Consider the following 24,999-nt stretch of genomic DNA (forward strand, 5'->3'; position numbering starts at 1 on the left):
ATCTGTAAATCTCATTCTCATTTAGATTATTTTGGACATAACAGCAAATGTGACATCTAATATCAAACTGCTTTTAAAACAGCGATGCAGGTTTCAGTTTATGCCGTTGTGTCAGTCCAAACTGTAATAATTCAAGAATTTTGCAATTACTATTCGCTACATGAACTAATTTGTTTCTAATTTTATACAAGTCAACATCTTAAATCTTGGAAAAGCTACTGATATACACAGGTGGGAGAGCAGCACATCTGTGGATCATTCTGTGCAGACACTGCAGGTGCAAATTCTGTGCTACGTCATGACCCACAGTGCCCTCTTGACCATGACGTGACTTCAGCACACGAGACATTGCAGCTACTATTTCTAAAAGCAGATCCTGTGTCCATCAAAGATATCTGGCCCATATTCTGTTTCAGTTGAGCACCCCAAATCACAAGGCACATTCAAAAATGTGCCAAATGTTATGCCTCTTTCCTGACATTTCACTTGTGAGCTGCCCTATCACTTCTTCCCACTGGGCAGCTTAAAGTCATGTCTTGACAGCTTGCTGGAAGACCTTGTGCTGCAGCAGATCTAAGCTGCTGCCAAAGTTTAAGAAACTAAAGAAATACTTCTAACCAAGTACATTTTGACTCCCTATTCTGCTGTTTTTTTCTCTGTTGCCTCCTGTGCAACAGTAAGGAAAGACATGAGGAGTACAAATGACATTCAGTCCAAATTACATGTCCTGTATGTCCAGAACTCTTTTTAACCCTGAGAGGCAGATTCTGCTGCATTCAGAGTTCTTCCATCTTCTGAGATGTTTCAAGCTCTCGTTGCTAGTAATGCAGGTGAAAAACAAAGGAAATACACTGTGAGATATGCTAGGGTATACACTTGAGGATGTAAGGCTGGGCTTTGGAGAGAGAAGTCGTCATAATAATAAAGACATCAAACAGCGCACCAATCTTCCCCATGTCCCTAGCTGCACTTATGGAAGACAGAAGCTGAGGCCGTAGTGCTATGCTCCCATGCCATGCCACTGCCACCAGCTGTGTTTCCCACCACACCACACCTGAGCTACTCCAGCTGTGTGCAGGATCCAGTCTGAACCACCACCACTACCACAGCCACCCCTGGCTGATCTTCGTGCCTCCTTCTGGCCCTTCAGCAGTGACCTCTTCTGCTGCTGCCTTTCCCCTGGAGCTGGTGCCAGGGGCTGCGTGTGGTGTGCACCAGCAGGCAGCAGCGGCGCTGCCAAGAACTCACAGAACACACTCCCACATGCCCAAAGAAGTGCTGTAAGGTCATGGATGTGGGAAAAGGGCATAATGGGCTGTACAGAGGTGGATCAGGCACGTAGTCTGACTCTGTATTCAGTGTAGCAACAGCACACGGGTCTTAATCGTTATAACATAATTTTTCATTTTTATTCTTTGAGAAGTAAGACACTGAAACTAGCCTTACATTTGGGGTGGGTTCAGAATGGTTAATCTCACACAGTGCAGTCCCATTTGGATTGGAAAATATGTAGCTTCATAGCAGTTAAGCTGGTAATAAACTACAATCTTAAAGTATTTTTCCCAATTAAAAATAAAATCTATACTTTTTTAAACAAATAAAAATGTCTTACAACTTTACATCCTAATTATAGTTTTAAAGTGCCAAATTCTTTGAAAAATCTTTACAAGGCAGCTAAAGGGAGAGTGGAAAACAGTTTTATCATAATTATACAATTGTAAAGTTTTACAATAAAGAAGTTGTTAAGAATTTCCGTTTGTCTGAAGTGCCTTGTACATTTCTTTACAGTGTTCTAATTGCACAATCATAAGAAAACACCTGTTTGAAATTAGCATACATCCAAATAAGGAACAAAGACATGCATTTTTGACAATGAGAATAATTAACCGCTGGAACAGACTATCAAAGGATACAAAGCATTCTCATTCACTCTCCTTAAATCAAGAGTAGGTCTGTTTTTAAAAGACACTGTCTCTTATTCTGGGATCATTTATTTGAAGTTCTATGATCCGCTATGCAAGAGATCATAATAATGATGGTAATTTTTTGTTAGAGATGTCAGAGAATATTTTGGCTTCTGGGACAGTCACATCCCTGGACTCTGGCTCCTGTCAGCTGCCATCATCCTGCAATCCCTCTTTCCTGAAAATGAAACAGTCAGCAAGTTTTAGAGATATTTATCCCTATTTGGTCTGCAGCTTTCACACTGCCCCAGTACAACCTTCCACCTTGAAACCCCTTCACTTGTTAGAATGAAAATTATACAGTAGTTGCTATGAAAGTATTTTGCAAAAGGAAAAAAAAAATAAAAAATCATCTATTAAATTAAAACCAGAGCCCAATTCAGAAGTGTTTTAAGCATCTTTCATTGGTTTCACTATCCTTACCATTAAAAACACAGTTTTTACTTCCTAGACTTGAATATTTGGACCTTGGTGTGCCAAGACATGCTCAGGCCCTGAATTAAATGTGGTCCTAAACATGAACAGCTTACATTTATGCTGCAAAGCAGTGAACCAAATTCCACTCCAATTTACTACTTTTATACCCTAAATATTTCTCATCCCTTCTGGTCTGGCTGGGAGTGCAGACTACACCTGCATACACTACACTTAAATAACTAGGGGATGTGCCTGCACTCCATAAAGGACAGAGCCTCAGGGTTTGCCAGCCAAACCCAGCCTACCTTTGTCATATCCTCTAGGCTCTGCAGGAGGATAGATCCTCAACAGGACAGCTATTGCTGCCCTAAGTAGTACTCATAAGCCAGGTAGGGCTTTCTGCTGGGAAATCCACCCAGGTACAGTAGGATTATGCTGTGATGGTTCTTTTCTGCTGTTTCTCTGTTCTGTCTTTTGCTTTCCTCTCAATTCTTTGATCTGCTCCTTGTAAACAGAGTGGCTCTTGTGAGTGAAGCAGTGATTCACAGCCATCTTGACCACAGTGACCACAAAGAGATTGAGTTTAAAAACTGTTGGTGAGAGGAAAAGAAGCAAAAATTCAGCTTCTGGATATGAGGAGGGCAGATTTCATGTTGTTCTGGGAATTAGTAAGTATGGTCCCCTGGAAAAAATGCTTTTGCAGGTGTTGAAGTCCATTTGTGCTGGTCACTTTTTAAACATCACTTCTTTAGGGCACAGAAACAGGCAATTCCTAAATGCTGGAAGTCATGCAGGTGAGGCAGAGGGTCAGCTCAGCTGAACAGGATTCTTCTCTTGGAAATAAGGCAAATTAGGAGGGTGTATGCCTAGTGGAAGAAAGGTCAGGTAACATGGGACAAATACAGAGATACTGTTTGCCACTGCAGGGACAAAATTCATATAGCCAAAACTCAACTGGAGTTGAAGCTGCCAGAACTGTGGGGGACAATAAAACCAACTATTTAAAAAAAAAAAATTATTAATGGCAATTGGCCAGGTGTAAAATTAACACTGACAATTACAGGAAGAGGATGGTCACCTCACAAACAGGGACATGGACAAGGAAGAGGTGTTTAACATGTTCTTTGCCTCAGTCCTCAACATGGATGATGAGCAAGAGGATCTCAGTGCCCTGAGCTGAAGGACCATGGCTGTGAGAACAATCAGCTCTCAGTCAATCATGAAAATGTGCAGGATCTGCTTCTCCAGCTGGATCCTTATAAATCTATGGGGCTTGACAGGATTTATCCAAAAATCTTCAAAGAGCTGCTAATGTCAAAAGCTGGCACATCTTCATGAGAGGAAAGTACTGCTTATCAAACCTGATTTCATTTTATGACAAGGAAACCCACCCAGCTGACCAAGGGAAGCCAGTTGATGTAATCCCTTGGGATTTCAGCACAGCTTTTGATACTGCCTGTCACAGGATCCTTCTGGACAAAATGTCCAGCACTCAGCTGGATAAACACCCCATGTAATGGGTGAGCAACTGGCTCATGAGCTGGGCACAAAGGGTTACAGTGACTGGGGTGACATCAGAATGGTGACCTGTCACTAGTGGGGTTCCACAGGCTCCATCCTTGGCCCTGTGCTCTTCAACATCCTCATAAATGACTTGGACATTGTACAGGAAGGGACACTGAGCAAGTTTGCAGATGATACAAAACTGGGAGGAGGTGTTGACTCTTTTGAGGGCAGGGAGGCTCTGCAGAGAGACCTCTGCAAATGAGAGAACAGGGCAGTCACCAACCACATGAAGTTCAACATTGGAAAGTGCCAGATTCTGCACCCGGGATGGGGCAGCTCTGGATGTACAGATGGACAGACTGGGGAATGTGGTGCTGGAAAGCAGCACTGCAAAAAGGGACCTGGGGGTCCTGGTTGATGGCCAGTTGAATGTGAGCCAGCAGTGCCCTGGCAGCCAGGAGGGCCAACCCTGTCCTGGGGGGCATCAGGCACAGCATGGCCAGCCAGGCAAGGGAGGGGATTGTCCTGCTCTGCTCTGAGCTGGGGCAGCCTCACCTCCAGTGCTGGGGGCAGTTCTGGGTGACACAATAAAAGAAGGATATTAAACTATTAGGGAACATCCAAAAGAGATCCAAAAGGAAGGTGAAGGGCCTTGAGGAGAAGCCTTTTGAGGAGTGGCTGAAGTGGAAACTGAGGGGAAAAATCATCACAGTTACAAATTCCTCCTGAGGGGAAGAGGAGGGGCAGGCATTGATCTCTTCTTTGTGGTGCCCAATGATAGCACCTGAGGGAACGGCCTGAAGTTGTGCCAGGGGAGGTTTAGGTTGGATATATTAGAAAAAGGGTGGTTGGACAACAGGTTCCCCAGGGAAGTGGTCACAGCATCAGAGTCTGTCAGAGTTCAAGATACCTTTGGGCAATTCTCTCAGATACATGATATGACTCTTGGGCATGTCCTGTGCTGAGTTGAGAGTTGGACTCAATGATCCTTGTGGGTCCCTTCAACCTTAGCTCATTCTGTCATTCTGTGAAATCATAGCTCAGTGGAGGTTTCTGCTGCACCTAGGCTCCAGGCAAGCCCCTCAGAAAATGTCCTTGTCCTATCCATCATTTTATTTAGTGTTTTTAATTTCCACCCATTAACAAGAGATGAATATGCAGCTTCAGCCAGAAGCATTTTGAGAAGATATTCATGCCAAAAGATACAGTCTTCATAATACAGAGCACAAGTCATAATAGCAAGGAGAGGCTCTTAATAAGGTATGACAAAAATGGTTTATCACTGTAGCATATAACAAAACCTGTAGCCAGACTTACTGAAAGCCTCTTACACTGCAACCTGTGAGACCTTCCAGTCACTCTCAGGTAACATAAACCTGCTCCACAGGTTGTGTCTTAGGCATGTGCATTTTAAGTAAGATTTTATTTTTTTTTTTAAATCTCTGCTGTCTAATCCCAAGATTTTTACTAGAAAGATTTTCCAATATGAATTCGAGTCAATCTGCTAAGCAGCACTATGAAATTTTCATCAGTTTCTTGAAACTGCATTTGTGGCATTGCAAAATGACATGGTGAAACTTAAATTTTGCACTTTTTAAAAATTTGTATAAAATCATTAAGATTTTATGAACAAATCTAAGTGAAGAATTTGTCTAAAGTTCATGTATTTCAGATTCAGATTTGTGGAGTAATTTGCTTGGCTTGACTTTATCCACCCACCTTCCATTCTTCAGCACCTTCACCATTACCTATTGAGCTATTTCTCTGTTTCCTCCAAGCAGACATAGGCTCATTGTGCTATCCTTTGTGCAAACCAAGGACTGCTTTCCCATCTCAGTAGTTCAGAGTAGCCCATCCCAGGGAGCGCTCACTGATCAAACTTGGCCATGTGCTCAGCCACCTCTACCCATCAGGAGAGCTGCCTCGTGCTGACCCAGACTATGAGCAGACCAAGCCTCCCCTTGCCTGCAAGGCACTGATTAGACACACCTGCATCTCTGCACAGCTGCAGGAGACTCCATGCCAGGAGGGGAAATTATAGTGTGATTAATAAACAGCTTTGTCTGGACTGCCAGACATGAAGAAAAGTATTGCAGATGTAGCAAGGTAGGTTTTTTGAAGGGGAATTGCAATTTTAAATGTTGCAGTTAGAGAGGTTTTCCCTGAAGACTTTAGCAACTGTAGGAGTGTATCTCTAGAAGATAAACCATTCCATAGGTGTTCCAGGGTCAGGAGCTTGAATTCTCTGTTTTTGTAGTCACTTCTGTCTAGACTGACCACAGCAGAGCTCTACCTGCCTGACTGCCAGCACCAGTTTATCTTGCTGCTGTCCAATTTCAATGATTTGTTTACCACTAATGTAATGGTAGTTTGTACTATGGTATGGTTTTATTTGTATATAAGTAAATTATCTGCCATATATTTGCATTAATATGTCTTTGTACTAAGCTGAAGTAAAAGAAAAAAACAAAAACCCAAAGGCAGTCTTCATCATGTCAAATTGAGTGGGAAAGCTTGTGGAATATGACTATTTTAAAGGACGTAGGTATTAAAGAATAGGTAACATGCAAAAAAGGGGAGATTTCCTGGCCCCTTAGTTTGGGGAGGTTTACTTGAACCTTAGTATTTAATCTGTCTGTCAGGAAAGGCAAGACCTTTGCGCCCAACCAGCTTGTCAGCATTCTGTTAGGGGGACTCCTCACTGAGCAATCCTGCTGGATCAGGGGGTGATTTGAGTGACTTAGGCAAACACACCAACAACATAAGGGAGACCCCTCAGCAAGTCTTTCCACTTTATGACCCCTCAGTGGGTCTTCCTCTTTATTTGAGCTGCCAGCAGCTGTACAGTGCTCATGAAGGACTCACACTAACGGAGTAACATCCTTAATTAATGTAAAATTGTGACAGGTTAAGGTTTGAGGATTGTCAGTGATAGTAGCTGACTGCAAAAATATATTCAAAGCAATACACAGAAAAGGTCCAATAAAATTATTTAGCATGGGTAGGGATGCCTATTGGCATCCCTATAAGGATGAAGAGAGGTTAAGCCCATCAACTGATCTCAGCAGTTCTAATGGAGTCTTTCCTAACTTTCCCCCCTATTCTAAACTTACTTATATTTCTTTATGTTTAGTGGAGCTTGAGTGACTTTATTAATAAATTCTTTGTTTACTGATGGGTATAAAATTCTCTCACTTCACTTTTAAAGGTACAGTCAAAAAGAGTACAATGTGCATGCCCAGTGAAGGTGGTCATACCTTGGAGGTGGGTAATTTTGGGATAAAGGTGTGTGTTAAGATTACAATTAGGGTATAATCTAAGGAGAGTAATTTTGCCACAGCTGTTGGCTCAACAGCAAGACATCTCCTATCTCCCCTGGTTGGCAGGTGTTATGCAGCTTCTCAGCTGCAAAATACCTCCCTGAGAGGATTCCAACAGAGTCTGGTCAATGGCTTTCTCCATTCTGCACCACCCTCCATTCCATTCCATTCCATCCCCCTTAGCAGATGCTGTGGTTGCAGATTGTGGTGTGGGGAATCATTAGGGAGTAGGATTTGAATATGCCAACTTCATTCCATCCAGGGACCAGCAACTGTATTTTATAATTTCTATACCATAATAATTTACATTAGGATATGAATAAAACTTGGTTTCTTCTAATTGTATCCCCAGCCATCTTTCACCAACTGGGCATCTGAAAAGGAAGTTGTCTTAATTATAGCTGTGATGCTAGACAAGAGACAAATAAGGTCAAGAAAGAGACATGATAGGTATTGAAATCTAGATGCAAGTTTTTGTTACTAATTTAATTTAGATTACCATTAAACTTTCTTTCAAAATACTGTCTCTTCTCATGCACTGAGAGCTCTGGGTTGCAGTCCCAGCTGATGGTCACCTGAGCTGTCCATTGCTTCAAGCCCTGTGGACTGCGAAGAAAACCTGCCCACAACAATGTGAATATCTCATGGAACAAACAAACATGAAAACTGTGATATCTAGTGCATAGCAGAAAATGTCACTTTGTATCCACGCAGTTGAACACAGTTCAGCATTGGTTTATTAAAAATACAATTAATGAGATTGCAGTTGTCATTAATCTAAATTAAAATCAATTTTTATTGAATGTATAAATTCTTGACTTTTTCAGAATTAAAAGGAAAGTACATAGCAAGTCATGCTATTACTTTATGCTGTATCAGACAACACACTTTATAAAAAACACCATGTTTGCTTCTCACTTGATATGTTTATGTTAAAGGATGATATACAGCTGCAGGTGTAAGTCTGTTCAGACCAGTTAGTCTAAAAGGTCACAGCTGCAGTTGATAGTGTTGAGTTTCTTACACTGTATGTCTTCCAATGTTTGATAATTTCAAAATAATAACAATTTATTTAAACATTTCTTTATACCAAATTATATATCATGTAATGAATAGCACAGTGAATTGCTGTACATGCAGTTTACCATGCACACTAAGCATAAGATTGCAGGCAAGGACACAGGTAGCTCAAGTGGTTGCTAATGGCCACATGAGTGGGTGTATGTGAAACGCACAGTCCCAGCAAAGCAGGCTGTGAGCACATCCTGGCCACACCATCCGAACACTGCATTTACAGCAGCCTGCCCACCTCACCTGCAAGGTTAACAGAGGCATTGCCTCTGCCCCCAGAAACAAAGCCTTTATTAACTGGCTTTCTAATACTGATGGTTTTTTTGTTTTTTTTTTTTGTTACTAAAATACAAGGTGGGAAAATAAAAAGACTCGTCTGTGTTTGTGCTCTTGTCTGGAGTGCAGCATGGCTTAAAGAACAGTGGTTAATCACAAATTCAACCTGAACTCAGAAAAAGATGATTTTCCCATTTATAAATCTCTTGTCTACTACGGAACAGTGCAGGCACATGCTTGCTTGCTTCCTTGCTTTCTCCCTCTCTTTTCCTGCTATTTTTATCTTCCATTCTTTCTTCTAATCTATAAGCTTTATTAGTAATTCTGCCATAATTCTACCAAAATGCTGCATTATATAGAGGGATTAGACACTAAAATTATGTCACAAATTTTTATAAAACTGCTTGATAAACCAGTAATTTATCAAGCAGTATTTCCCTTTCACACCTAATCTTATAAAGCTCTTACAAAAGCCTTACTTCTGTCTCCCAAAACATGAAATTAAGATGGGTACAGGCCAAGACTTGTAACTGCTGAGACATTTCCCATATGCCTTGCTTAGTGTGCCTAACTGCCCTAAGACCATTCAACAGCCAAGACCATTCAAGGAGGTATGAAACCTACACAAGAGGCCTCCTGCTCTTGTCCTTTATCAGTCAGGGATCTTGGTTCATTCATGGCACAGAGGGACAGACAGGTACATAGCTTGTGTGAATAAATAAGGAGTTTCTGAGGAGCTTAATCGGAACTTTCCCCCAAGCCAATCATTGTTTTTTGTTTTTAAAGAGTTCAGGCCACTCCTAATTGTCCATGGTTGCCCTAGAAGCAGAAAGGATTCCTCCCTAATAAAGGAGACTTACTTAATAGGGTAACTTTTGTCTTTTCCTCAGAAGTTCTCATTTCCCCTTCAGAGACACCGGAAAATCTGCAGTATGGAGCTGCCTTCTGTCCTTCACTGGAGAAGGTAGTGCCAGGAGCACAAGCAGCTAGCAGCCCCAGAAAGATCACTGGTAGAGGGGATCAGAAATTTCCATCTGATAAGCTTGTATAGTGGCTTAAATGAGCCTGTGTGCCCTATGATCTCCCTGTGATCACATATATTCAAGACATGCTCCTGCCCTGTAGTCCTTAGGAATCTAAATGTCCTGCAGCCATGTTTGCTACTAGAAAATCAGAGAAGCTCCTACATGGCTCTGAACTACCAGACAACACAGGGATTGTGGGAGCTTCACTATTTTCAGGTAGTTTTATATTTCTGCACTAATAAGCACTGTCTGACACATACTCTTGTTTTCTCCTGACACACATAGCTTCATGTCATTGGGGACTGACCTGCATAAACAGACATGAGGTAGGTTTGTGGCTCCAGCCTGAGGCTGTCCCCCTGGAGGGTTAGAACATCCTGAGAAGGAGGCTGTGTTTCTAGTCCTCAGAGCGATGCTCTAATCTTGAATCACTGAATATTAAGGTCAAGGGCAAGATATGCTCCACTATAATTCCATTAAGTGGCAGTTGATAAGTTACAAAAAGAAGTTAGCATGTATTTTAATTTTTATACTTTATATAGCTAATACCATATTTGTGTTGTCTGTCCAACCTGCTCAGAACTTAGTAAACTTTCATGTCTCTAGAGAAAACTTTCCAATTAGACATTCTGTTTACTATTTCTTTTCCATTCCTCTATGGAATCTAGTTCTCACCTTCCCATTCCCTTTTCCTAGGGCCACCCATATACACATGAACACACATATCTCATGTACCACCAAATCACACATATCACACTTGTAAAATAGCTCAGCTCACCTGGTTCATACCTACTCTGAACTCACAAATTATCTGTTCCCTTCAATCTCCTTATGTTTTTGACAAATACTGTCCTCACTCAGGCACATTTAGTTTTGGTCAAAAAATCTCCCTTGACACCTACCTGAATTCTGAATCCTCAGCAGCATCAAGACCTCCTAGATCAGAAAGACGTTTTGAGTCCTGTCATTATCCATATAGCTCTAGGTCTCCTTTGCAGACAATGCTCTCAGAAGAGCTGCAAGTCTTAGCAAGCACAGCTGGGAGTCACAAAAGGACATGTTTTCCTGAAGTGGAACTGTGCTGGGATTTAAGCACCTTTATAGGTCTAAGAGAGAAATTCACAGGTCATGACTAGACCAATTCTCCACTCCTGATTGATGAGGCACTGATGTAGGCCTGGAAAAGTTAATTTATAGTCTAAGGAAGAAGTAGACCTCACTGAAGAGATGTAAAGGTCTTGTTTTTGTATTTTATCTAAATAGAATTTCACATAAGATGCATGAGTTATTCTTGGAACAAAGTTTATATCAAAATATCCCTCCAATCTATGGCTTAAGGGATTAAACTTTCTCTTTCTCTTGTCCCAAAACTCTAGGTTTGTTTTCTGCAAAGTATCCTGTTCCTGAAGGCAGCTGTTTAGGTACCTCAGTGCACAAGAGGGCTGCAGAATATGGAACCTGACCTGAAAAAAGCATGTCCCTGCCCAGCAGTAACTAAATCCCCCTGGTAGGGCAAGGGTGTACGACCTAACTCTGCCATCAGGGGTTTTTATTAGAAAAATTTGACAGTTCCATATTTAACACATTGTCTCTTTTGATTCTCATTCATATGTTCAATGACTAGAGAGTTCAGGTGTTTTATTCAGGGGTGTATATATTATTTGGCATATAAAATCTAGTATAGTGACTCAGAACATCATCATATTAACCTTCCTTTAGGGATCTAGTTCATACTCTGTCCTCTTTATTTTTTAATTTCCAATATTAACTAGGACTTTAAAGGCTGTAGATTGTTTCAGAGCCTATCCTCTGTTGAGCCAAAAGTCACTGATGGATAAGAACTAGCAAGCAATTAGCAACAACAAGTCATTAATGATGCAGCTTGTTCTGACTACCTCCTAGCAAGATATCTGATTGCAGAAATTCTTCTCTTCTGCCCTGAATTTATATTTAAGCCAATTCAACAGATTAGACATGCCACAATATGAAAATTAATTTATTTGTTACATGTGCAGTTTGGATAATAGCCATGGGACATGCCTGCCATGGTATGGAATGTAGATACACCTCATATACCTTGCAATAATGCAAGGAAGCCTTTTTAAATTATATTATTTTTGATCACTATATTGTACCAGAGTCAAATCCTTTGTGACCACAGGATTACCCTACCATCTAGGATTGCACCTTCTTTCTGTAAGAAATAACTAGAATCTACTAGAAATTAAAGTATTAACTAGAAATATGTTACTGCTGCCTTGTAGGCAAGATAAATATGAATCATTGCAAGAGCACAACACACCATTTATTCCCTAAAGTAAGCAAAACCCAATACTTTGCCAATGTTATAAAGGTGTTTCTTCTATACTAGAAACAAAAGTAAGAAGATTTTTAAAAGATCGCTTATCAAATGATAAATAAAAGAAGATAAAATTACTTGCTTTGTTGTTTTAAGCACATACATATTTTAAAGTTCGGGCACCTGTGCTCACAGATCAGTCTTGAGTCCTGTTTTGCAATCATAAGGTACGATATGCTGATTAAATATTTTAAATATAGAACATAAAATCCCAATCCAAATCTGAGAAATGCTAACAGTATTCCACTTGTGTGTAGATGAAATATGCTTATCCTAACACTCAAATATTTACCCTAAATTCCAACTCTGAATGACTGTACGTGTTAAAATGGCAAACCCAGATGTTTAACCTGTTGATTACAGGAATACAGCTGTTTAAAGCACACTTTCTGTAGAGATTGAAGTAATTTAGCTAAATGTTAGCTGATATTTAGGAATTGTTTAAAATATGACACATATTAAAAGCCCACTAGTTTTTCATGAACGTCTGTATTAATAGATCATCTCTATCTATCCCTTGCAATTTTTTTGCAGGTCATATTGACTCTACTGAGCTCTATGTAACATTTTTCTGTTGTCCGGAGACTGATTCAATTCACTGACTTTCCTCCACCCATGGTCCTGGGTCCATCAATCATCTCTAACCCTTTTCTTGCTCTTTAATCAGCTGAGCTGAGCCTTTGACAATGAACCAAATATTATGGGCTGAAATGCATAGGAAACAAAATTTTCACCTTGCAGATTACATACAGACAACTACCACACAAATGTATGGCTCTACTATGGGTCCAAGGATGTCTATGCTTCTGTGAGAAGGAGCAAAAGGATCCTTAAAATGCACACTGCATAGAAACCCCAAGATTCAATAGAAAAACACAACCAGGCTTTTCTACTTCCATGGTGACAGCTCTGCTTAAAACAAGGCATGTGTCCAAGACATTTAAAGTTCTTTAGCTGTCTCAGGTGCTTAGTGATTTAGACTGTGTCAGATTAAGACCTCTCTTAAAAATGGACAAGTTCTGGGAAAAGAAACTCCTCTGTGATGGGAGCATCAAATGAGTCTCTAGCCTCAAATGGTAAAAAAAAATATCTATTGTTCTGTGCAGAGAACCATTTTCAGTTTTATTCAGCTGAGAAAGTCGGAAACCATCTATGCACAGCGGTACTGCCAAACCCCGGTGAGCACAGTTCTCCTCATAATAATACTACTCCTCATAATAATACTACTCCAACAGTACATTCTGCTGGATGAAAGGCCCGGGTTTGGTAAAGCTGAAGATATTCAAACATGGGTTTGAATCCTGTGACTTAGTTTGAGATCTTACCTAACCAGTCAGGAACCTGGACTTTGGTCCTTGCTCTGAAGTTTATGAATTTTGCTTTAAAAAGCCATGCGGTAAATTAGATTGTTGGGGCTTTTAACTGCTGACTGAATCTAAAGATTTTACTTTCTGCCATGGTTGTTTTAATTGTAAGATTGAAATGTGTCCAATGTCTTTGATTTCTCTCACTTGAGGAATCTGGCATTGTGAGACTTTCAGCAGGACAGGTACAGGATGCTTTCTTCACTTTTTATCCCTCTGTCTAAGGACCTTGATTCTGTCAGAATATAGTAGGTGTTATTTCAGAGTTTTCACCATACTATGAAGTAAAGCAATACCTGATGTCTCTATCCCAGTGAAGCTGAAAATCTGATCCACTTAGACCAGGGACTTGTCACACTGCAGGAGGTAAACCACCAGAAGTAAGGCAATGTTGTGCTTTTTGGAGATGTATAAACATCATGAAAAGAATAGGTTCTTTCAGCATTTGTTGTCTCCAAATAAAGGAAGGTCTGCAATCATTACTTTGGACTTACACTGATTTAACTTCAATCCTGCTTTAAGTCTAAGCCTAAGCTTTTTATTGGATTCATCTCCTAATGCCTATTGAATTAATTTCTTTATCTCAATGAATATTTTCCTCATATATACCTTTGAACATCTGGACACAACCCTTGGGGTAGCTCCTTAATGCCTCTAGCCCATCACTATAACTCATTCATGGATTGCTCTCAGAAGTCTTCAAGGTATCCAGCCATCAAAACACCTATTAGCAATAGATCACACACATACTTGCTCACCCCACTGAATGCACTGCTAAATGAAAATGTTCCAAAGTTTTACATTCCTGCAGAACAGGAATGCCAAGGTGCCTCCTATAAAAGAGTTTTCTATCATCCTGAAATATGTGAATAAGTTTTACATAGACTTTAAAACATTTATTCCAGAGCTAAGCTAACAACTAAATAATTCTGCTATTACATAACCAGTCAGATATGCAACCAAGACTTTCAGTTAGGGTATTTCACAGTGGTAGTAAGGAAAGTGAAACAAACAGCTTTAAAACAACTTTTTTACCTTCTCAATTTCTATGGCTTCAGAGACATTATGCAGTCTTGGTGCTTCTTTTAATATCCTACCTGTGATAGCATCTCTGAATATCCTCTGGGAAATGGCTGAAGAGCATCATAACCTGTCCATTCTTTTCCTTCTGGACAAAATTGGGCTTGATCTTGTGTGGGACACCTGCAGTGTGGGACACCATGCAGCAAAGCTGCCTATGTGTTTACCCCACAGAACTGCTGCACAGGGTCAATTTGGGCTCTCCTTAGGGCAGATTCTGACTGCCCTGCAGTCTTTTCTGCCTTACCCAAACCAGACAAAATAGCCTCCCTGGACCGCAGGGTCATGCTCAGTGCTCTCTCTTGGTGTTTTTTTAGCTCTAGGTTGCAAGCCATAGGGAAAAAAGCAGTAAATCTAATTCAGACATGCTCCACACAGTTATAGCATTCCTTTGTAACATTTATTTAATGCTTTGTAGATACGCTCAAGCAATTCTGACGAAAAATGTCACTTAAAGGCTTTGCCCAGAATAACCGTTCAGTGAAATTCTCAGTCATGTTACTCAGTCCTCATTTGCAAAACCCAAAAAATTTTCGTGCATGTGAGTGATCAGTAAGAGGCCTGTGGCTGTGACCTTCAATCTTTACAGGGTGGAAACAGCACATCTATTCTGCTACACAGTTATATCCTGGAAGTTACATGACGTTATTGAAGTCAAAGCCTTACACTTTTCAAACAGGGGTACTGCTGAAGCTCTAAGTCAAAATAATGAAATAAAAATTTGGAAAAATGCATTAAACTGTCAACAGATGCATTGCTTAGAGCATTGGCTAATTACACTAGCAGATTATCAACTGCAATGTCAGCACCAAAATACTGACTTAGGTTTGATATTGTTCCTTGTGTTGTTACGTACCACACAGAATCTTAGGAAAAAACTTCCCAAAAAAATATGAAGCTTTGATGCAAAAGAAATTAAAGCAAGTAAGTGGTGGGCTTAAGTACTATGGAGACATGAAACGTTGCTTCTTCATATCCTGCTAAGAAGCAACAGCTGTACTTCATTTTAACTTGATGTGCTTCAGAACTCATCTTCATATAGGTATTTAATGATCCAAACAAAATGGTCCTGCATAGTTTAATTACTTACATGAAGGCTCAACTTTATATGTGATCTCTTAGTAAAAGATGCTGCTGTGGAAATCTTGCTTTGGTTCTAGCAAAGAATAAACTCTTTAACAATGAAAATGCTGTGGTGGAATTGGAGGTTATTGACCATGGATCCTGAGCACAGCTGACAGTCTGTTATTCCTTCTTGACAGACTCCTTGTTTCGTCTTCCTTCGTGGTATAGCCAATACAAGGAGAACAGGTAGAGTGCAAGGCAGACCATCAAATCATAGTGGTAGAGTGTTGCAGCAAATAGAAGAAACAAGAAGAAATAAAATATTTTGAAAGCAATATGTTTTAGACCTGGAGACTCACTAGGTAACTTAAGCACTTCACTCTTCTGGTTAGAAATATCTGCAGAATCAGAAGTGTATTGGCTTTCTTTCTGTGAGTCATTAAGCCAGTTTAGTGTTTTCTCTTCGGTTATTAAATGGTCAGCTTGAGAGTCTGTTCTTCTATTTTCGTTGGTAGACTTACTAATGAAAGCCTCTGGCTTCCATGACTTCTCTTGCTGGAGCTCTGCTTGATGGAAAAATTGACCTGTATTCCTTCCTCTTCCTTCTCCAAAAATTGCTGTGTCTGAAGTGGAAGGTACTTCTTTCTCAACTTCAGGAGAGCAGCTTGTTTTAATACATGTAATTTCCTCTGTTAGATTTAAATTGTACCCTGACTCAGCAACTACCTTCTCAATGGCTTTGGATTCAAAGTATCTATGCAGGTGCTCCCTGCCTCTTTCCACAGTGGGCCCTTCTGAAGATGTCACTGAAGAGCTTTTATAACTGTAAGTAGGCACAGTATTTGTACCAGAAGGTGGCATTTTTGTTTCAGCTTTAGAACATAAACAGGAAAGTGTATCACCATGGCGTTCCTCCCTGTAGAGCTCTTCTGCTTTCTCAAGGTATAGATGCTTCTGAGTACTCAGGGGGCTTTCAGGTACTTCTGAACATAAACCCTCCTGCAAATCTTTCTCTCCTGTAGCAGAAGCCTTTACTGCTTCTCCTACAGGTAGAATATTATCTGGTTGTGCTCTGGCACATTTTTCCCTGCTATTGCATACAGGCTTCATTTCTCCTTGCAGTGTTTCATGTACGCATGCATTATAAATACCTAAAACTGATTCCTTTTCAAATTCAGTGTCATATAATACACCCACTGTGTTGAGTTGACAAAGAGCATAATGTGAACCATCATTTCTCCCTTCACGTGTATCAAACGCTGTTTCCTTTTCCTCTGTGGGCCTGTCACTTAGTGCAGTCTCTCGAGGTAGCTTAACAATTACTGCTTTTTCACTGCCAGGCATTTTTTCTGGAGCACTTTCTGATGTTGTTTTAATTATATAAGCTGTACCTGCCTCTGTTTTCTCTGTAATAACCTGCTCAGAGAGAGAAGACTTTTCACAACTCTCTGCCTCCTGGCAGGCAAACAATTCCTTTGTGGAAGTCACGGTCTGTGGTTCCATGCTCCCCCTCACACTCCACAGAGCCTCATTCCCCGTTTCTTGCCACCTCTGCTCTGCAAAGTTTGCTTCACTTTCCTTTCCAGTTGGTCTCCCTTTATTTGAGTCATCTAACTTCTCTCGGTCTTTTAACCTCCTGAATCCTCTGAGCTCCTGAGTGTTCTCAGGTCGCCTTTCATCCACGCTGGTGGCCCTGGGTGCCTGCTTGTTGTTCTCAGCTGGCAGAGGTGCTGAGTTCAGGGCTTTGGCATTGTGTTTCCCGTGTGACCTGAAAGGCTTGTATGCTTCCTCCTCACCAATTGATGCCAAGTCTGCCACTTCAACGACTTTCTTCTGCTTCCCTAAATCAGTGTTCTTTTCTGACATTTCACCAACTCCTTTTTTTTGTGAGGAATCTGTTGAGACACCAGCACATTCAAAAGTGCTGACATATAAATCTCCTCTTAAATGTACCTGAACTTTGCTTTCAATCTTCTTGATTTTTCCTTCATTTCTGTCAGCATCTGACAACAATGAATCCAAAGTCTGGTGAGACGTTTGTGGTGCCCGGTGCTCCAGAGCTGGATTAGCGTTACCATCCAGCGTCCTTGCTATGCATGCATTTAATTGCACGGATTCATCATGCTCTGGCAAAATGGTTTCTGGTCTCGTTTCACAGGCCCCTTTTGAGGTACCAGCAGCATCCTCACTGATGAATAACCTCTCCATCATCTTATTTCCTGAGGCACTATCTATTTCACCTTTTGAAATATCTGTGTGCCTCTCTCCTTGTTGGCTTGAGCCAGTATCCATAAAATTGATAGCCTCATTCTGCTTTGTCAGAGGAAAATGTTTTGCCAATAAAAGGCTTTCACTGGTACCAGTATGTTCCAAAGACCGCCCATAGCTGTTTACTGAGCCAGCAGTGACTTCCTTCCCTGTTAGCTGATTATTATAATCTCTCACAGAATACTTAGCTTTATCTTTTAGTTCTTCTCCTATCGCATGTGAAGAGTTTTCAGATGAGGATCTGATAGGCACAGGGTGCAAGTCACCGCTTCTTTCTATACAGGTTAGCTTTTTCACCAATCTTTCAGTTTCACTTAGAAAATTAATTGGTTCTGTTGTGTATAAATTCCTTTCATCTCTGGAAGAGGTACCTCTAGCTCCTGTGAAGTGCTGATTTAACTGAAACAATAGAATAGAAAAGAATGATCAAAAAGTGCTTTGCAAAAATATGCCAAATGAAGGAGGCAGGATTTCATTATAGAAAGTTTTGTTTTCAGTAACAAAGCTTTTATGGAAACATGTTTCAAACCATTTGCAAAATTTGCATTGCATGTATTTTTTAACATAGGTAATGAGCTTTATGGTGGTGCTGAAAGGAGCAGGAAATAAAATAGTGCTCAGAACCCTCTCTCTTTATTCATGAGTTCAGTAAGCTGCTAGTGGATTTTATACAAATTAAATCTGAAGAGAATATTCCCTTAAAGGCAGGCTAATTTGTTCTCTATACATTTTATTCTAGATTTGGAGAAAGGAAGCCGTGGGGTGAGGGGGGAGGAACGGTGCTTAAACGAGGGCATTGATACAGTACATCAGTGTCTGGTAATGTACAGTATTGTCCAGTAAAACAAAGACACATTTCACACTGACAAATACTGTAAGGATTATCTGTGCTTCATTTCTCTCAGGGACCATTTTACAGGCTTCAAACCAGACTGTTTTTAGACAATCTGGTAAGACATGAGATTAGCAAAGTAAAAGGCCAGAAACTAATCATTCTCCCTCCTAGCTTCCAAATATCATATTGTATTATTCAGCTGTGCCTGCTTGTCATTGCACTCTCTTCTCACTTTAGCAGAGTCACACTGATAGCACTAGCTGATCAATTAGGGGCTAGCTTCTTGGGCACCCCTTTATACATTTGCACTTGCTGTAGATACCCCCGTTACAGTTTCTCTTATTAATATGTTTTCTGCAAAGCCTCTGCAAACTATTAATAGTAAAACGTCACTCAAAGAAAAGTGAGGGAGCTAATGTCTCTGCAAATTCTGTTTTAATGACCCTCTGCCAACCAGTGCTCAAGTGTATTTGAGTTCTTCGGTGATGCCAACTGTCAGGATTTAACAGTGAGATGCCTGTGTTTTTTTCCCCTCCTCATAACTGACATTTGCATGATCTCAATAATTATATGCAAATCTTACGATTTCCCCTTCTTCTCACATAAGGCTCATGTTACTTGTCAACTGCACAGCTGTCTTGTGAGCCAATGCCTGTGTGTTTCAAAGATTTGGTTGTATTTCCATGTATTATAAGCCTTCATTGTTTAATTCATTAAAGAGCGCACAGTGCAAATTAACATCTAAATTATAGCTCCCCCTTCATTTATTGTATGGACAAGTCTGGCAATTGATAAACAAATGGTTATATTTGATCCTCTTTTTTTTTGTAAAAGGGTGGATTGAGAACAACAAGGGATTTTAGAGGTCCTCCTTTGCACATTTCACCATAAAGAAAAAAGAACCAAAAGGTTGACTTTCAGGCAGTGAAAGGTCCCACAAAAGGCAACAATTTTCAACTTTTTAAAGTAAAAGACAAGAAAAATTTATATTCAAGTGAGAGGAATTTTTACTCTCTATCAACAAGAAAAAAAGAATGGTTCCCATCTTCCTCTCTTGTCTGATTCAGCATTCACATTTTCACAGGTGATAGCTGTTATAATCTATGATTATGAATCTGTGCACCCAAATGATATGAGCTGAGAACAGACACTGGGAATAATAGATTGCTGTACGTGTCTCATTTATTGCCATTTTTTCTTTCATACTGAGAAATGCAAGGCAAACCTCACACACACGCATGCACACAAATCCAAATAGATTGAATATTCACTGAGTGTGAAATTCATTGTAAAATACATAATGTAAAATACTGATATAGAAGAACCCCCTAATATAAATATATATATATATTCTTACTTATGCTCATATAGTTACAATTTCAAACATCTCATAAGTAAACAGTAATACAAATATAAAATTTTTCAAATAGAAAGCATATATTTAAAAATATTCCCATCTTAGAGACTAAGAGGGGAGATTTTTTTAAATGTCACCCTTCTAATTCCTTAGAACTGTCTTTCAGAGCCTCTGGTGAAGAAGTAAAAGGGAGACATCATTAATTTAAGACCAGAAAAAGTTGATGCACAGTACCAAAATCAAAGCACCTTCTTTTGTTGAATCAGTTAGAGATTCAATGTAAGTACAGACCAAGGCTTTACATTTGTAAATTAGTACATCAGTCAGCTCTGTTAAAAGGGGGCATTTCACCAGCTTTGAAGCGTAAATGGATTCAAATCATTTAATACTGTAGATATAATTGTATAACACTTACCAGCAACTCTAATTCTTCTTCATCATCTTTGTGATCACCCTGGTTGTATTCTGCATTTTTCTCTTTTATATTTTCATTAGCTAGTTTGGTGTCTTTGTCTTCTGCTTGTGAATAAACAATCTCTGGGATGTTTGTGTCTGAAAAGTTGAAAAAACCAGTTGAATCATTTCCATGAGGCTGGTTGTTGTACTCTTTTTAATTAACATGTGCAGTAAGGAAGAACTAATTAAACCGGGTGTTGTACCTGAAGTCCTTGAGTTATTCCATGTGCCATCATCAGATGTTGCCAATATTTCTTCTTTTCTGTTAAACAAAAAGAAACTTCTTGTGTTATTCTGCAAAAAATATTGTTCTAATCCCCCTTAGACTCAAATGTAAAGACTACTAGTTAATTACACAGAATTTTAAATGCTGTTTGAAATTCTGAAAATAACAGCTACATAAAATTTAGCGTTTCTGGAGTGACCTGATATTAAGGCTTGGTCATAAGAAAGAATTGGCCAAGAAAATGAGAATGTGTTGAGCTTCAGATTACACTGCAAATCTGATGGCTTTTCCCAGGCCTTTTCTGAGAAAGCAGCACAAAGGTGATTAGATGGGTCAGTGACAGGAGAGCATAATTTTGGGGTCAGGCAAGGGTCTGGAAGGATATATGTGTTTGAGAGGCCAGGGCTCTCTCTTGCTTGTGTTTTTCAAATATTTGTATGTTTACAGAGATGGCTGGAAAAAGGCATCTTTGTTATCTGAAATAAATCAAAAGATTCTCCCTGCATGTGTACAGTATAAATCCTGTTGCTAAATTATGCCTGGCTAGCAGGAACAAATTCTGCTTCCTTCAGCTAGTGCAATTTTTCTGTTGCTTTGCTGTCTGTGAAAACAAAGGCCAGGTTCAACACAAAAAACACCTAGAGAGAGATGCTGAGTGCCTGCAGTCCTCATCAATATCAATTGATATCAATCGAACTGCCAAGTCCTAGCAGTTGGAATTGTCTGCTTATAGGGATCTAACCTTTAGTGGAAAAGGAAAAAAAATGTTAAAAGAATGTCACTTATGTAAAATGTAAATTATTATATCACTCCTAATGACTCCTCTATGAGGAGCAATTTTTTTTTCTGTAGTTCTTAATTTATGTGATTTTCAACCAGCCGTCCACCTCTGTTACTGAAAATTACTTTCTAATTTTCAAATATTAATCTTTTCTCCTTCTATTTTCTCCTTGTGTCTTTCATTTGAATTGATATAACATTAACTCTGCCACCTAAATGCTTAATTCAGAAGGAGGATGCTAAATTTATACTCTATTAAAAGAACGTAGACATGTACTGTCACCAACTTTTTAAAAACCAGTCTTTATAGGGTTTGCCAGACTAAAGCAGACAGAAACTCTTCCCAGTCTAGCATCTGATCTCTGACATTGGCCACTATCAGATGCTTCAGGGGAAGGTGTAGAGTTGTTGTAGGAAAATACTTGGAGTAATTTGCACTGCCTTATTAAATTTCCTTTTGGCCATTTTTTGCTAGAAGCTGTCCTTGAAGCACAAGATTTAATGCTCTCTCAGTGGTTCTTTTTCACCATTAATTGCAATAATGGTAAATACTCCTGCAATGTGTAGGAATGTCATGTCATGTCATGTCACTCTTGAATTCTGGTATGTGCATAACCTCCATGTATTTTTCATCCCTCCACTCACACTGAGTTGTATGTTCCCCTGCCTGCAGTTGTTATAATCTGCATTTCATTCTGAAAAAGGTGGCAGATTCAACTTTTTTCAGTTGATCTGTGGTGGTTTTAAGGTAAATCATTAGCGGTTATTATTTATACATAGGGGTTTGAGGAGAGTGGTTGCTTTTTGTTTGTTTGTTGGTTGGGGTTTTTTTTTACAGTTCAAAGGCTTGTCTTAGTGTTACATCTAGTTCTCAGTTTTCTTCGCCTCTTTTGCATCTTGTTCACTCATCTGCTTCCATAAATCTAGGCACTGTGTAAGTTGGGGTTTAACCATGATACAGATGCATCAAAACATTTAGATGTTATTAGGGTGTCTGCAAATGCCCCAGATTAGGAGCCGAGACATGTAAAACACATGAACAGAGTCATCACCGCAAAACAATGATCCCAAAACCACATGGACCCAGCAGGAAACCGTCCACTGCTTCCCAGTGGTGAAAAAAAGAGCATCCTAAAGTGTCTACATTTCTTTGAAAGGAGCTGACTACCTACAGTGTTCAGCCATATGAATGCCACAACTCTTGGAAAACAGGGATGGAACCATTTGCTGCTAGAAGGGACTCTCATCTCATTCTTAAAGGAACAAGAGTTTGACAGTTTTTTCATTCAAGAGGCATTCCCAGAAGAAGGGGAGTTGTTAATGCCTATATCTAGCCTAATATTCTACTGCTAGCTAAAGTTCACAGCACCTACTGTGGCATCCAAGTAGCAGTGCCACTTTCAGCTTCTATCACACCCTCGTGTGATAAAAAACCCCACTGCACATCATTCATGCAAAAAATACCCAGATTGCCAGAATAGAGAACATCTGGGGAAAAACTGGAGGGCAGATTTACCTGCTCCAAATGGAGTTGGATGTACAAGCAGGGTCCTTACTCTTTAGCTTTGTTTTCATACCTTGGAGAAAGGAGAAACTAAAATCTGCCCCATTTCCTGTGTTTCCTATGCAGTGAATATTTTTTGTTTCGATTAAGAAATTTTCAGTGTAGAAATATGCACACAGTGTTTGAATAAGGATGCTAAGGATGAGTACCTATTTTATAAACCTTTAAATGTACAGGTAAAAAGATGCTTCAAAGTGCATAATTATGGGTGTGTGCCAGGATAGTGTTACCTTATCTAACTTTATTTTTCTAACATCTGTGTTCAGGCAGTTCTGTATATAATCCCTATTATCAGTGGTGAGTGATTATCACTTCTAAAAGGAGATTCATTCCCTATAACATGGGAATCATGAGCAAGGTGGAGTGACATATCTTGCAAAGATGCTTCTTTACCTCTGAAAGAGACTGACTAAAAGGAACCTACATCTTTGGAAATTATCTAAAGCTGCATGATTCTCACCTTGTAACTTTAAATTCAGACTGGAATGTAGTTATGGATTTTTAGTGGCTGGGACTGTAACACTCAATGTATGTGTGATCTGAGCCCCTCAGTTTTACTTTTGCTGTGATTAGAGCTGAATTTTTCCTTAACTTTTGTTCTAGTAGTATATGGAGCCCTGGCCCACAAGTTTCTTTTCACAACAGCAATACAGGTAAAAAATGGCAACGATAACACAGCCTCACAGATACACTGCAGAGCTTGTAGCATAATTTCTTGCCTATTACACTTAATTTTATAATTAATTTATAAATTTATAAGTTAATAATAATTAATTTTATAAAGATTTAAGGTTTATAACCCATTATTTGTGCACACCTGCCCTGCAAATACCTGAGTACAGGGAACATCAATGTAACATTTATTTTACTTAATTTAATTTTAGATGAGAAATATCTGTCCTCATATAATTATTCTCAGGGGAAATTTAAAACTGGCTTAAATTGAGGATATTGATACTCCAGTGTTTGAGGATCACAGGGAGCATAAAACAATAGTAATTTAAATCACTACTTCAATTTAAGAAATTATATTTTGAGGCTGCGGGTGCATATAACTACTGAATAATCTGAAACTTATTTCTATATCTTAAAGACTTAAATACTTCCCAAAAGCCATTAAAATTTAACCCCTTCATCAGACAGGGGCAATTAGAAGGTGTTTCTCTAGTTCATAAGTTTTTTTCTCTGTGTTATATTTTTTCTATAGTTTTCTGAAAATGTCCTTACACAGTATCAGAATTCCATGAGCAGATTTTAAATTAGAATATTAATTAATCTTTTGTTTCAGAAATTAATTATTGTTCTTTGTTGTGAGGCGTGGTCTAAATATCCTATATGATGAGAGACACAACATTTGTATTCTGTTAAAAGCCTTTAGTATTATTTTTAAGTAACCCAGGTATTCTGACAACAATGCAAGCTACAAAAAAATCCTTTATGTCAGATTACACAATTCCATTCCAGCATAAGTAGCTGTAAACCTGCAGAAGCTCTGTTGTTTTTTCTCATTCAGCTGAATGGGACACAGCTTCATAAAGAACACCAGGAACTTATGAATTTAAAAATGCCAAAACCTATGCTCATATGATTAATTCTTGATGAAATTATCATTCACTTGTATTGAGTTAAAAAAATAAGCCAGGACTGAAAACAGGTTATCATTGGAATTTTGCATTAGAAAGAACAAATACGAAGTTCAGGGTTAATTAGTAGGAACCAGAGGACTGAAAATGTGATTGACATTATGTGAAGGAGTTCAGAAGTCCCAAAGTTATGTGGAATTTTCATCCCAGAGAGGAAATGTTAAACTTGAATGCTAAAGAGGTGAAGAGTAGACAGAAAATGTCTAAGGAACAAGAAAAAAATTAGTCAATAAACAATTTTTATTTGACTTCCTGAAGGGTTGGAATAAACTCACAAATGTCAAGGCTTTTGAACCAACCCTTTTAAGTTAAATAAGAATTTTTTTTTTTAGAAGTGAGGCTTCATCAAAATTTGAGATAATCTATATATAACACCACAAACAAAAGACTTCTCATAAACTCTTCTACCATAGCGCTAGTGGT

At 39.2% G+C, this 24,999-nt stretch overlaps 1 protein-coding gene across 1 annotated transcript in view; it reads right to left on the minus strand.

The window, feature by feature from the left end:
- Nucleotides 1–7,926: 7,926 nt before the first annotated feature.
- Nucleotides 7,927–24,999, minus strand: part of LOC131592916 (protein phosphatase 1 regulatory subunit 3A-like) — a 34,092-nt gene continuing 17,019 nt past the window's right edge. Inside the window, exons 2-4 of the mRNA XM_058864837.1 lie at nt 20,567–20,625; nt 20,323–20,459; nt 7,927–18,114 (exon numbers count right to left, since the gene is read on the minus strand). Coding sequence (XP_058720820.1) covers nt 15,628–18,114; nt 20,323–20,459; nt 20,567–20,625 — 2,683 coding nt within the window. The 3' untranslated portion in view covers nt 7,927–15,627. The remainder of the gene's footprint in view (nt 18,115–20,322; nt 20,460–20,566; nt 20,626–24,999) is intronic.

Source organism: Poecile atricapillus, chromosome Z (assembly GCF_030490865.1).
Source record: "Poecile atricapillus isolate bPoeAtr1 chromosome Z, bPoeAtr1.hap1, whole genome shotgun sequence".
In the NCBI taxonomy this organism is placed as follows: domain Eukaryota; kingdom Metazoa; phylum Chordata; class Aves; order Passeriformes; family Paridae; genus Poecile; species Poecile atricapillus.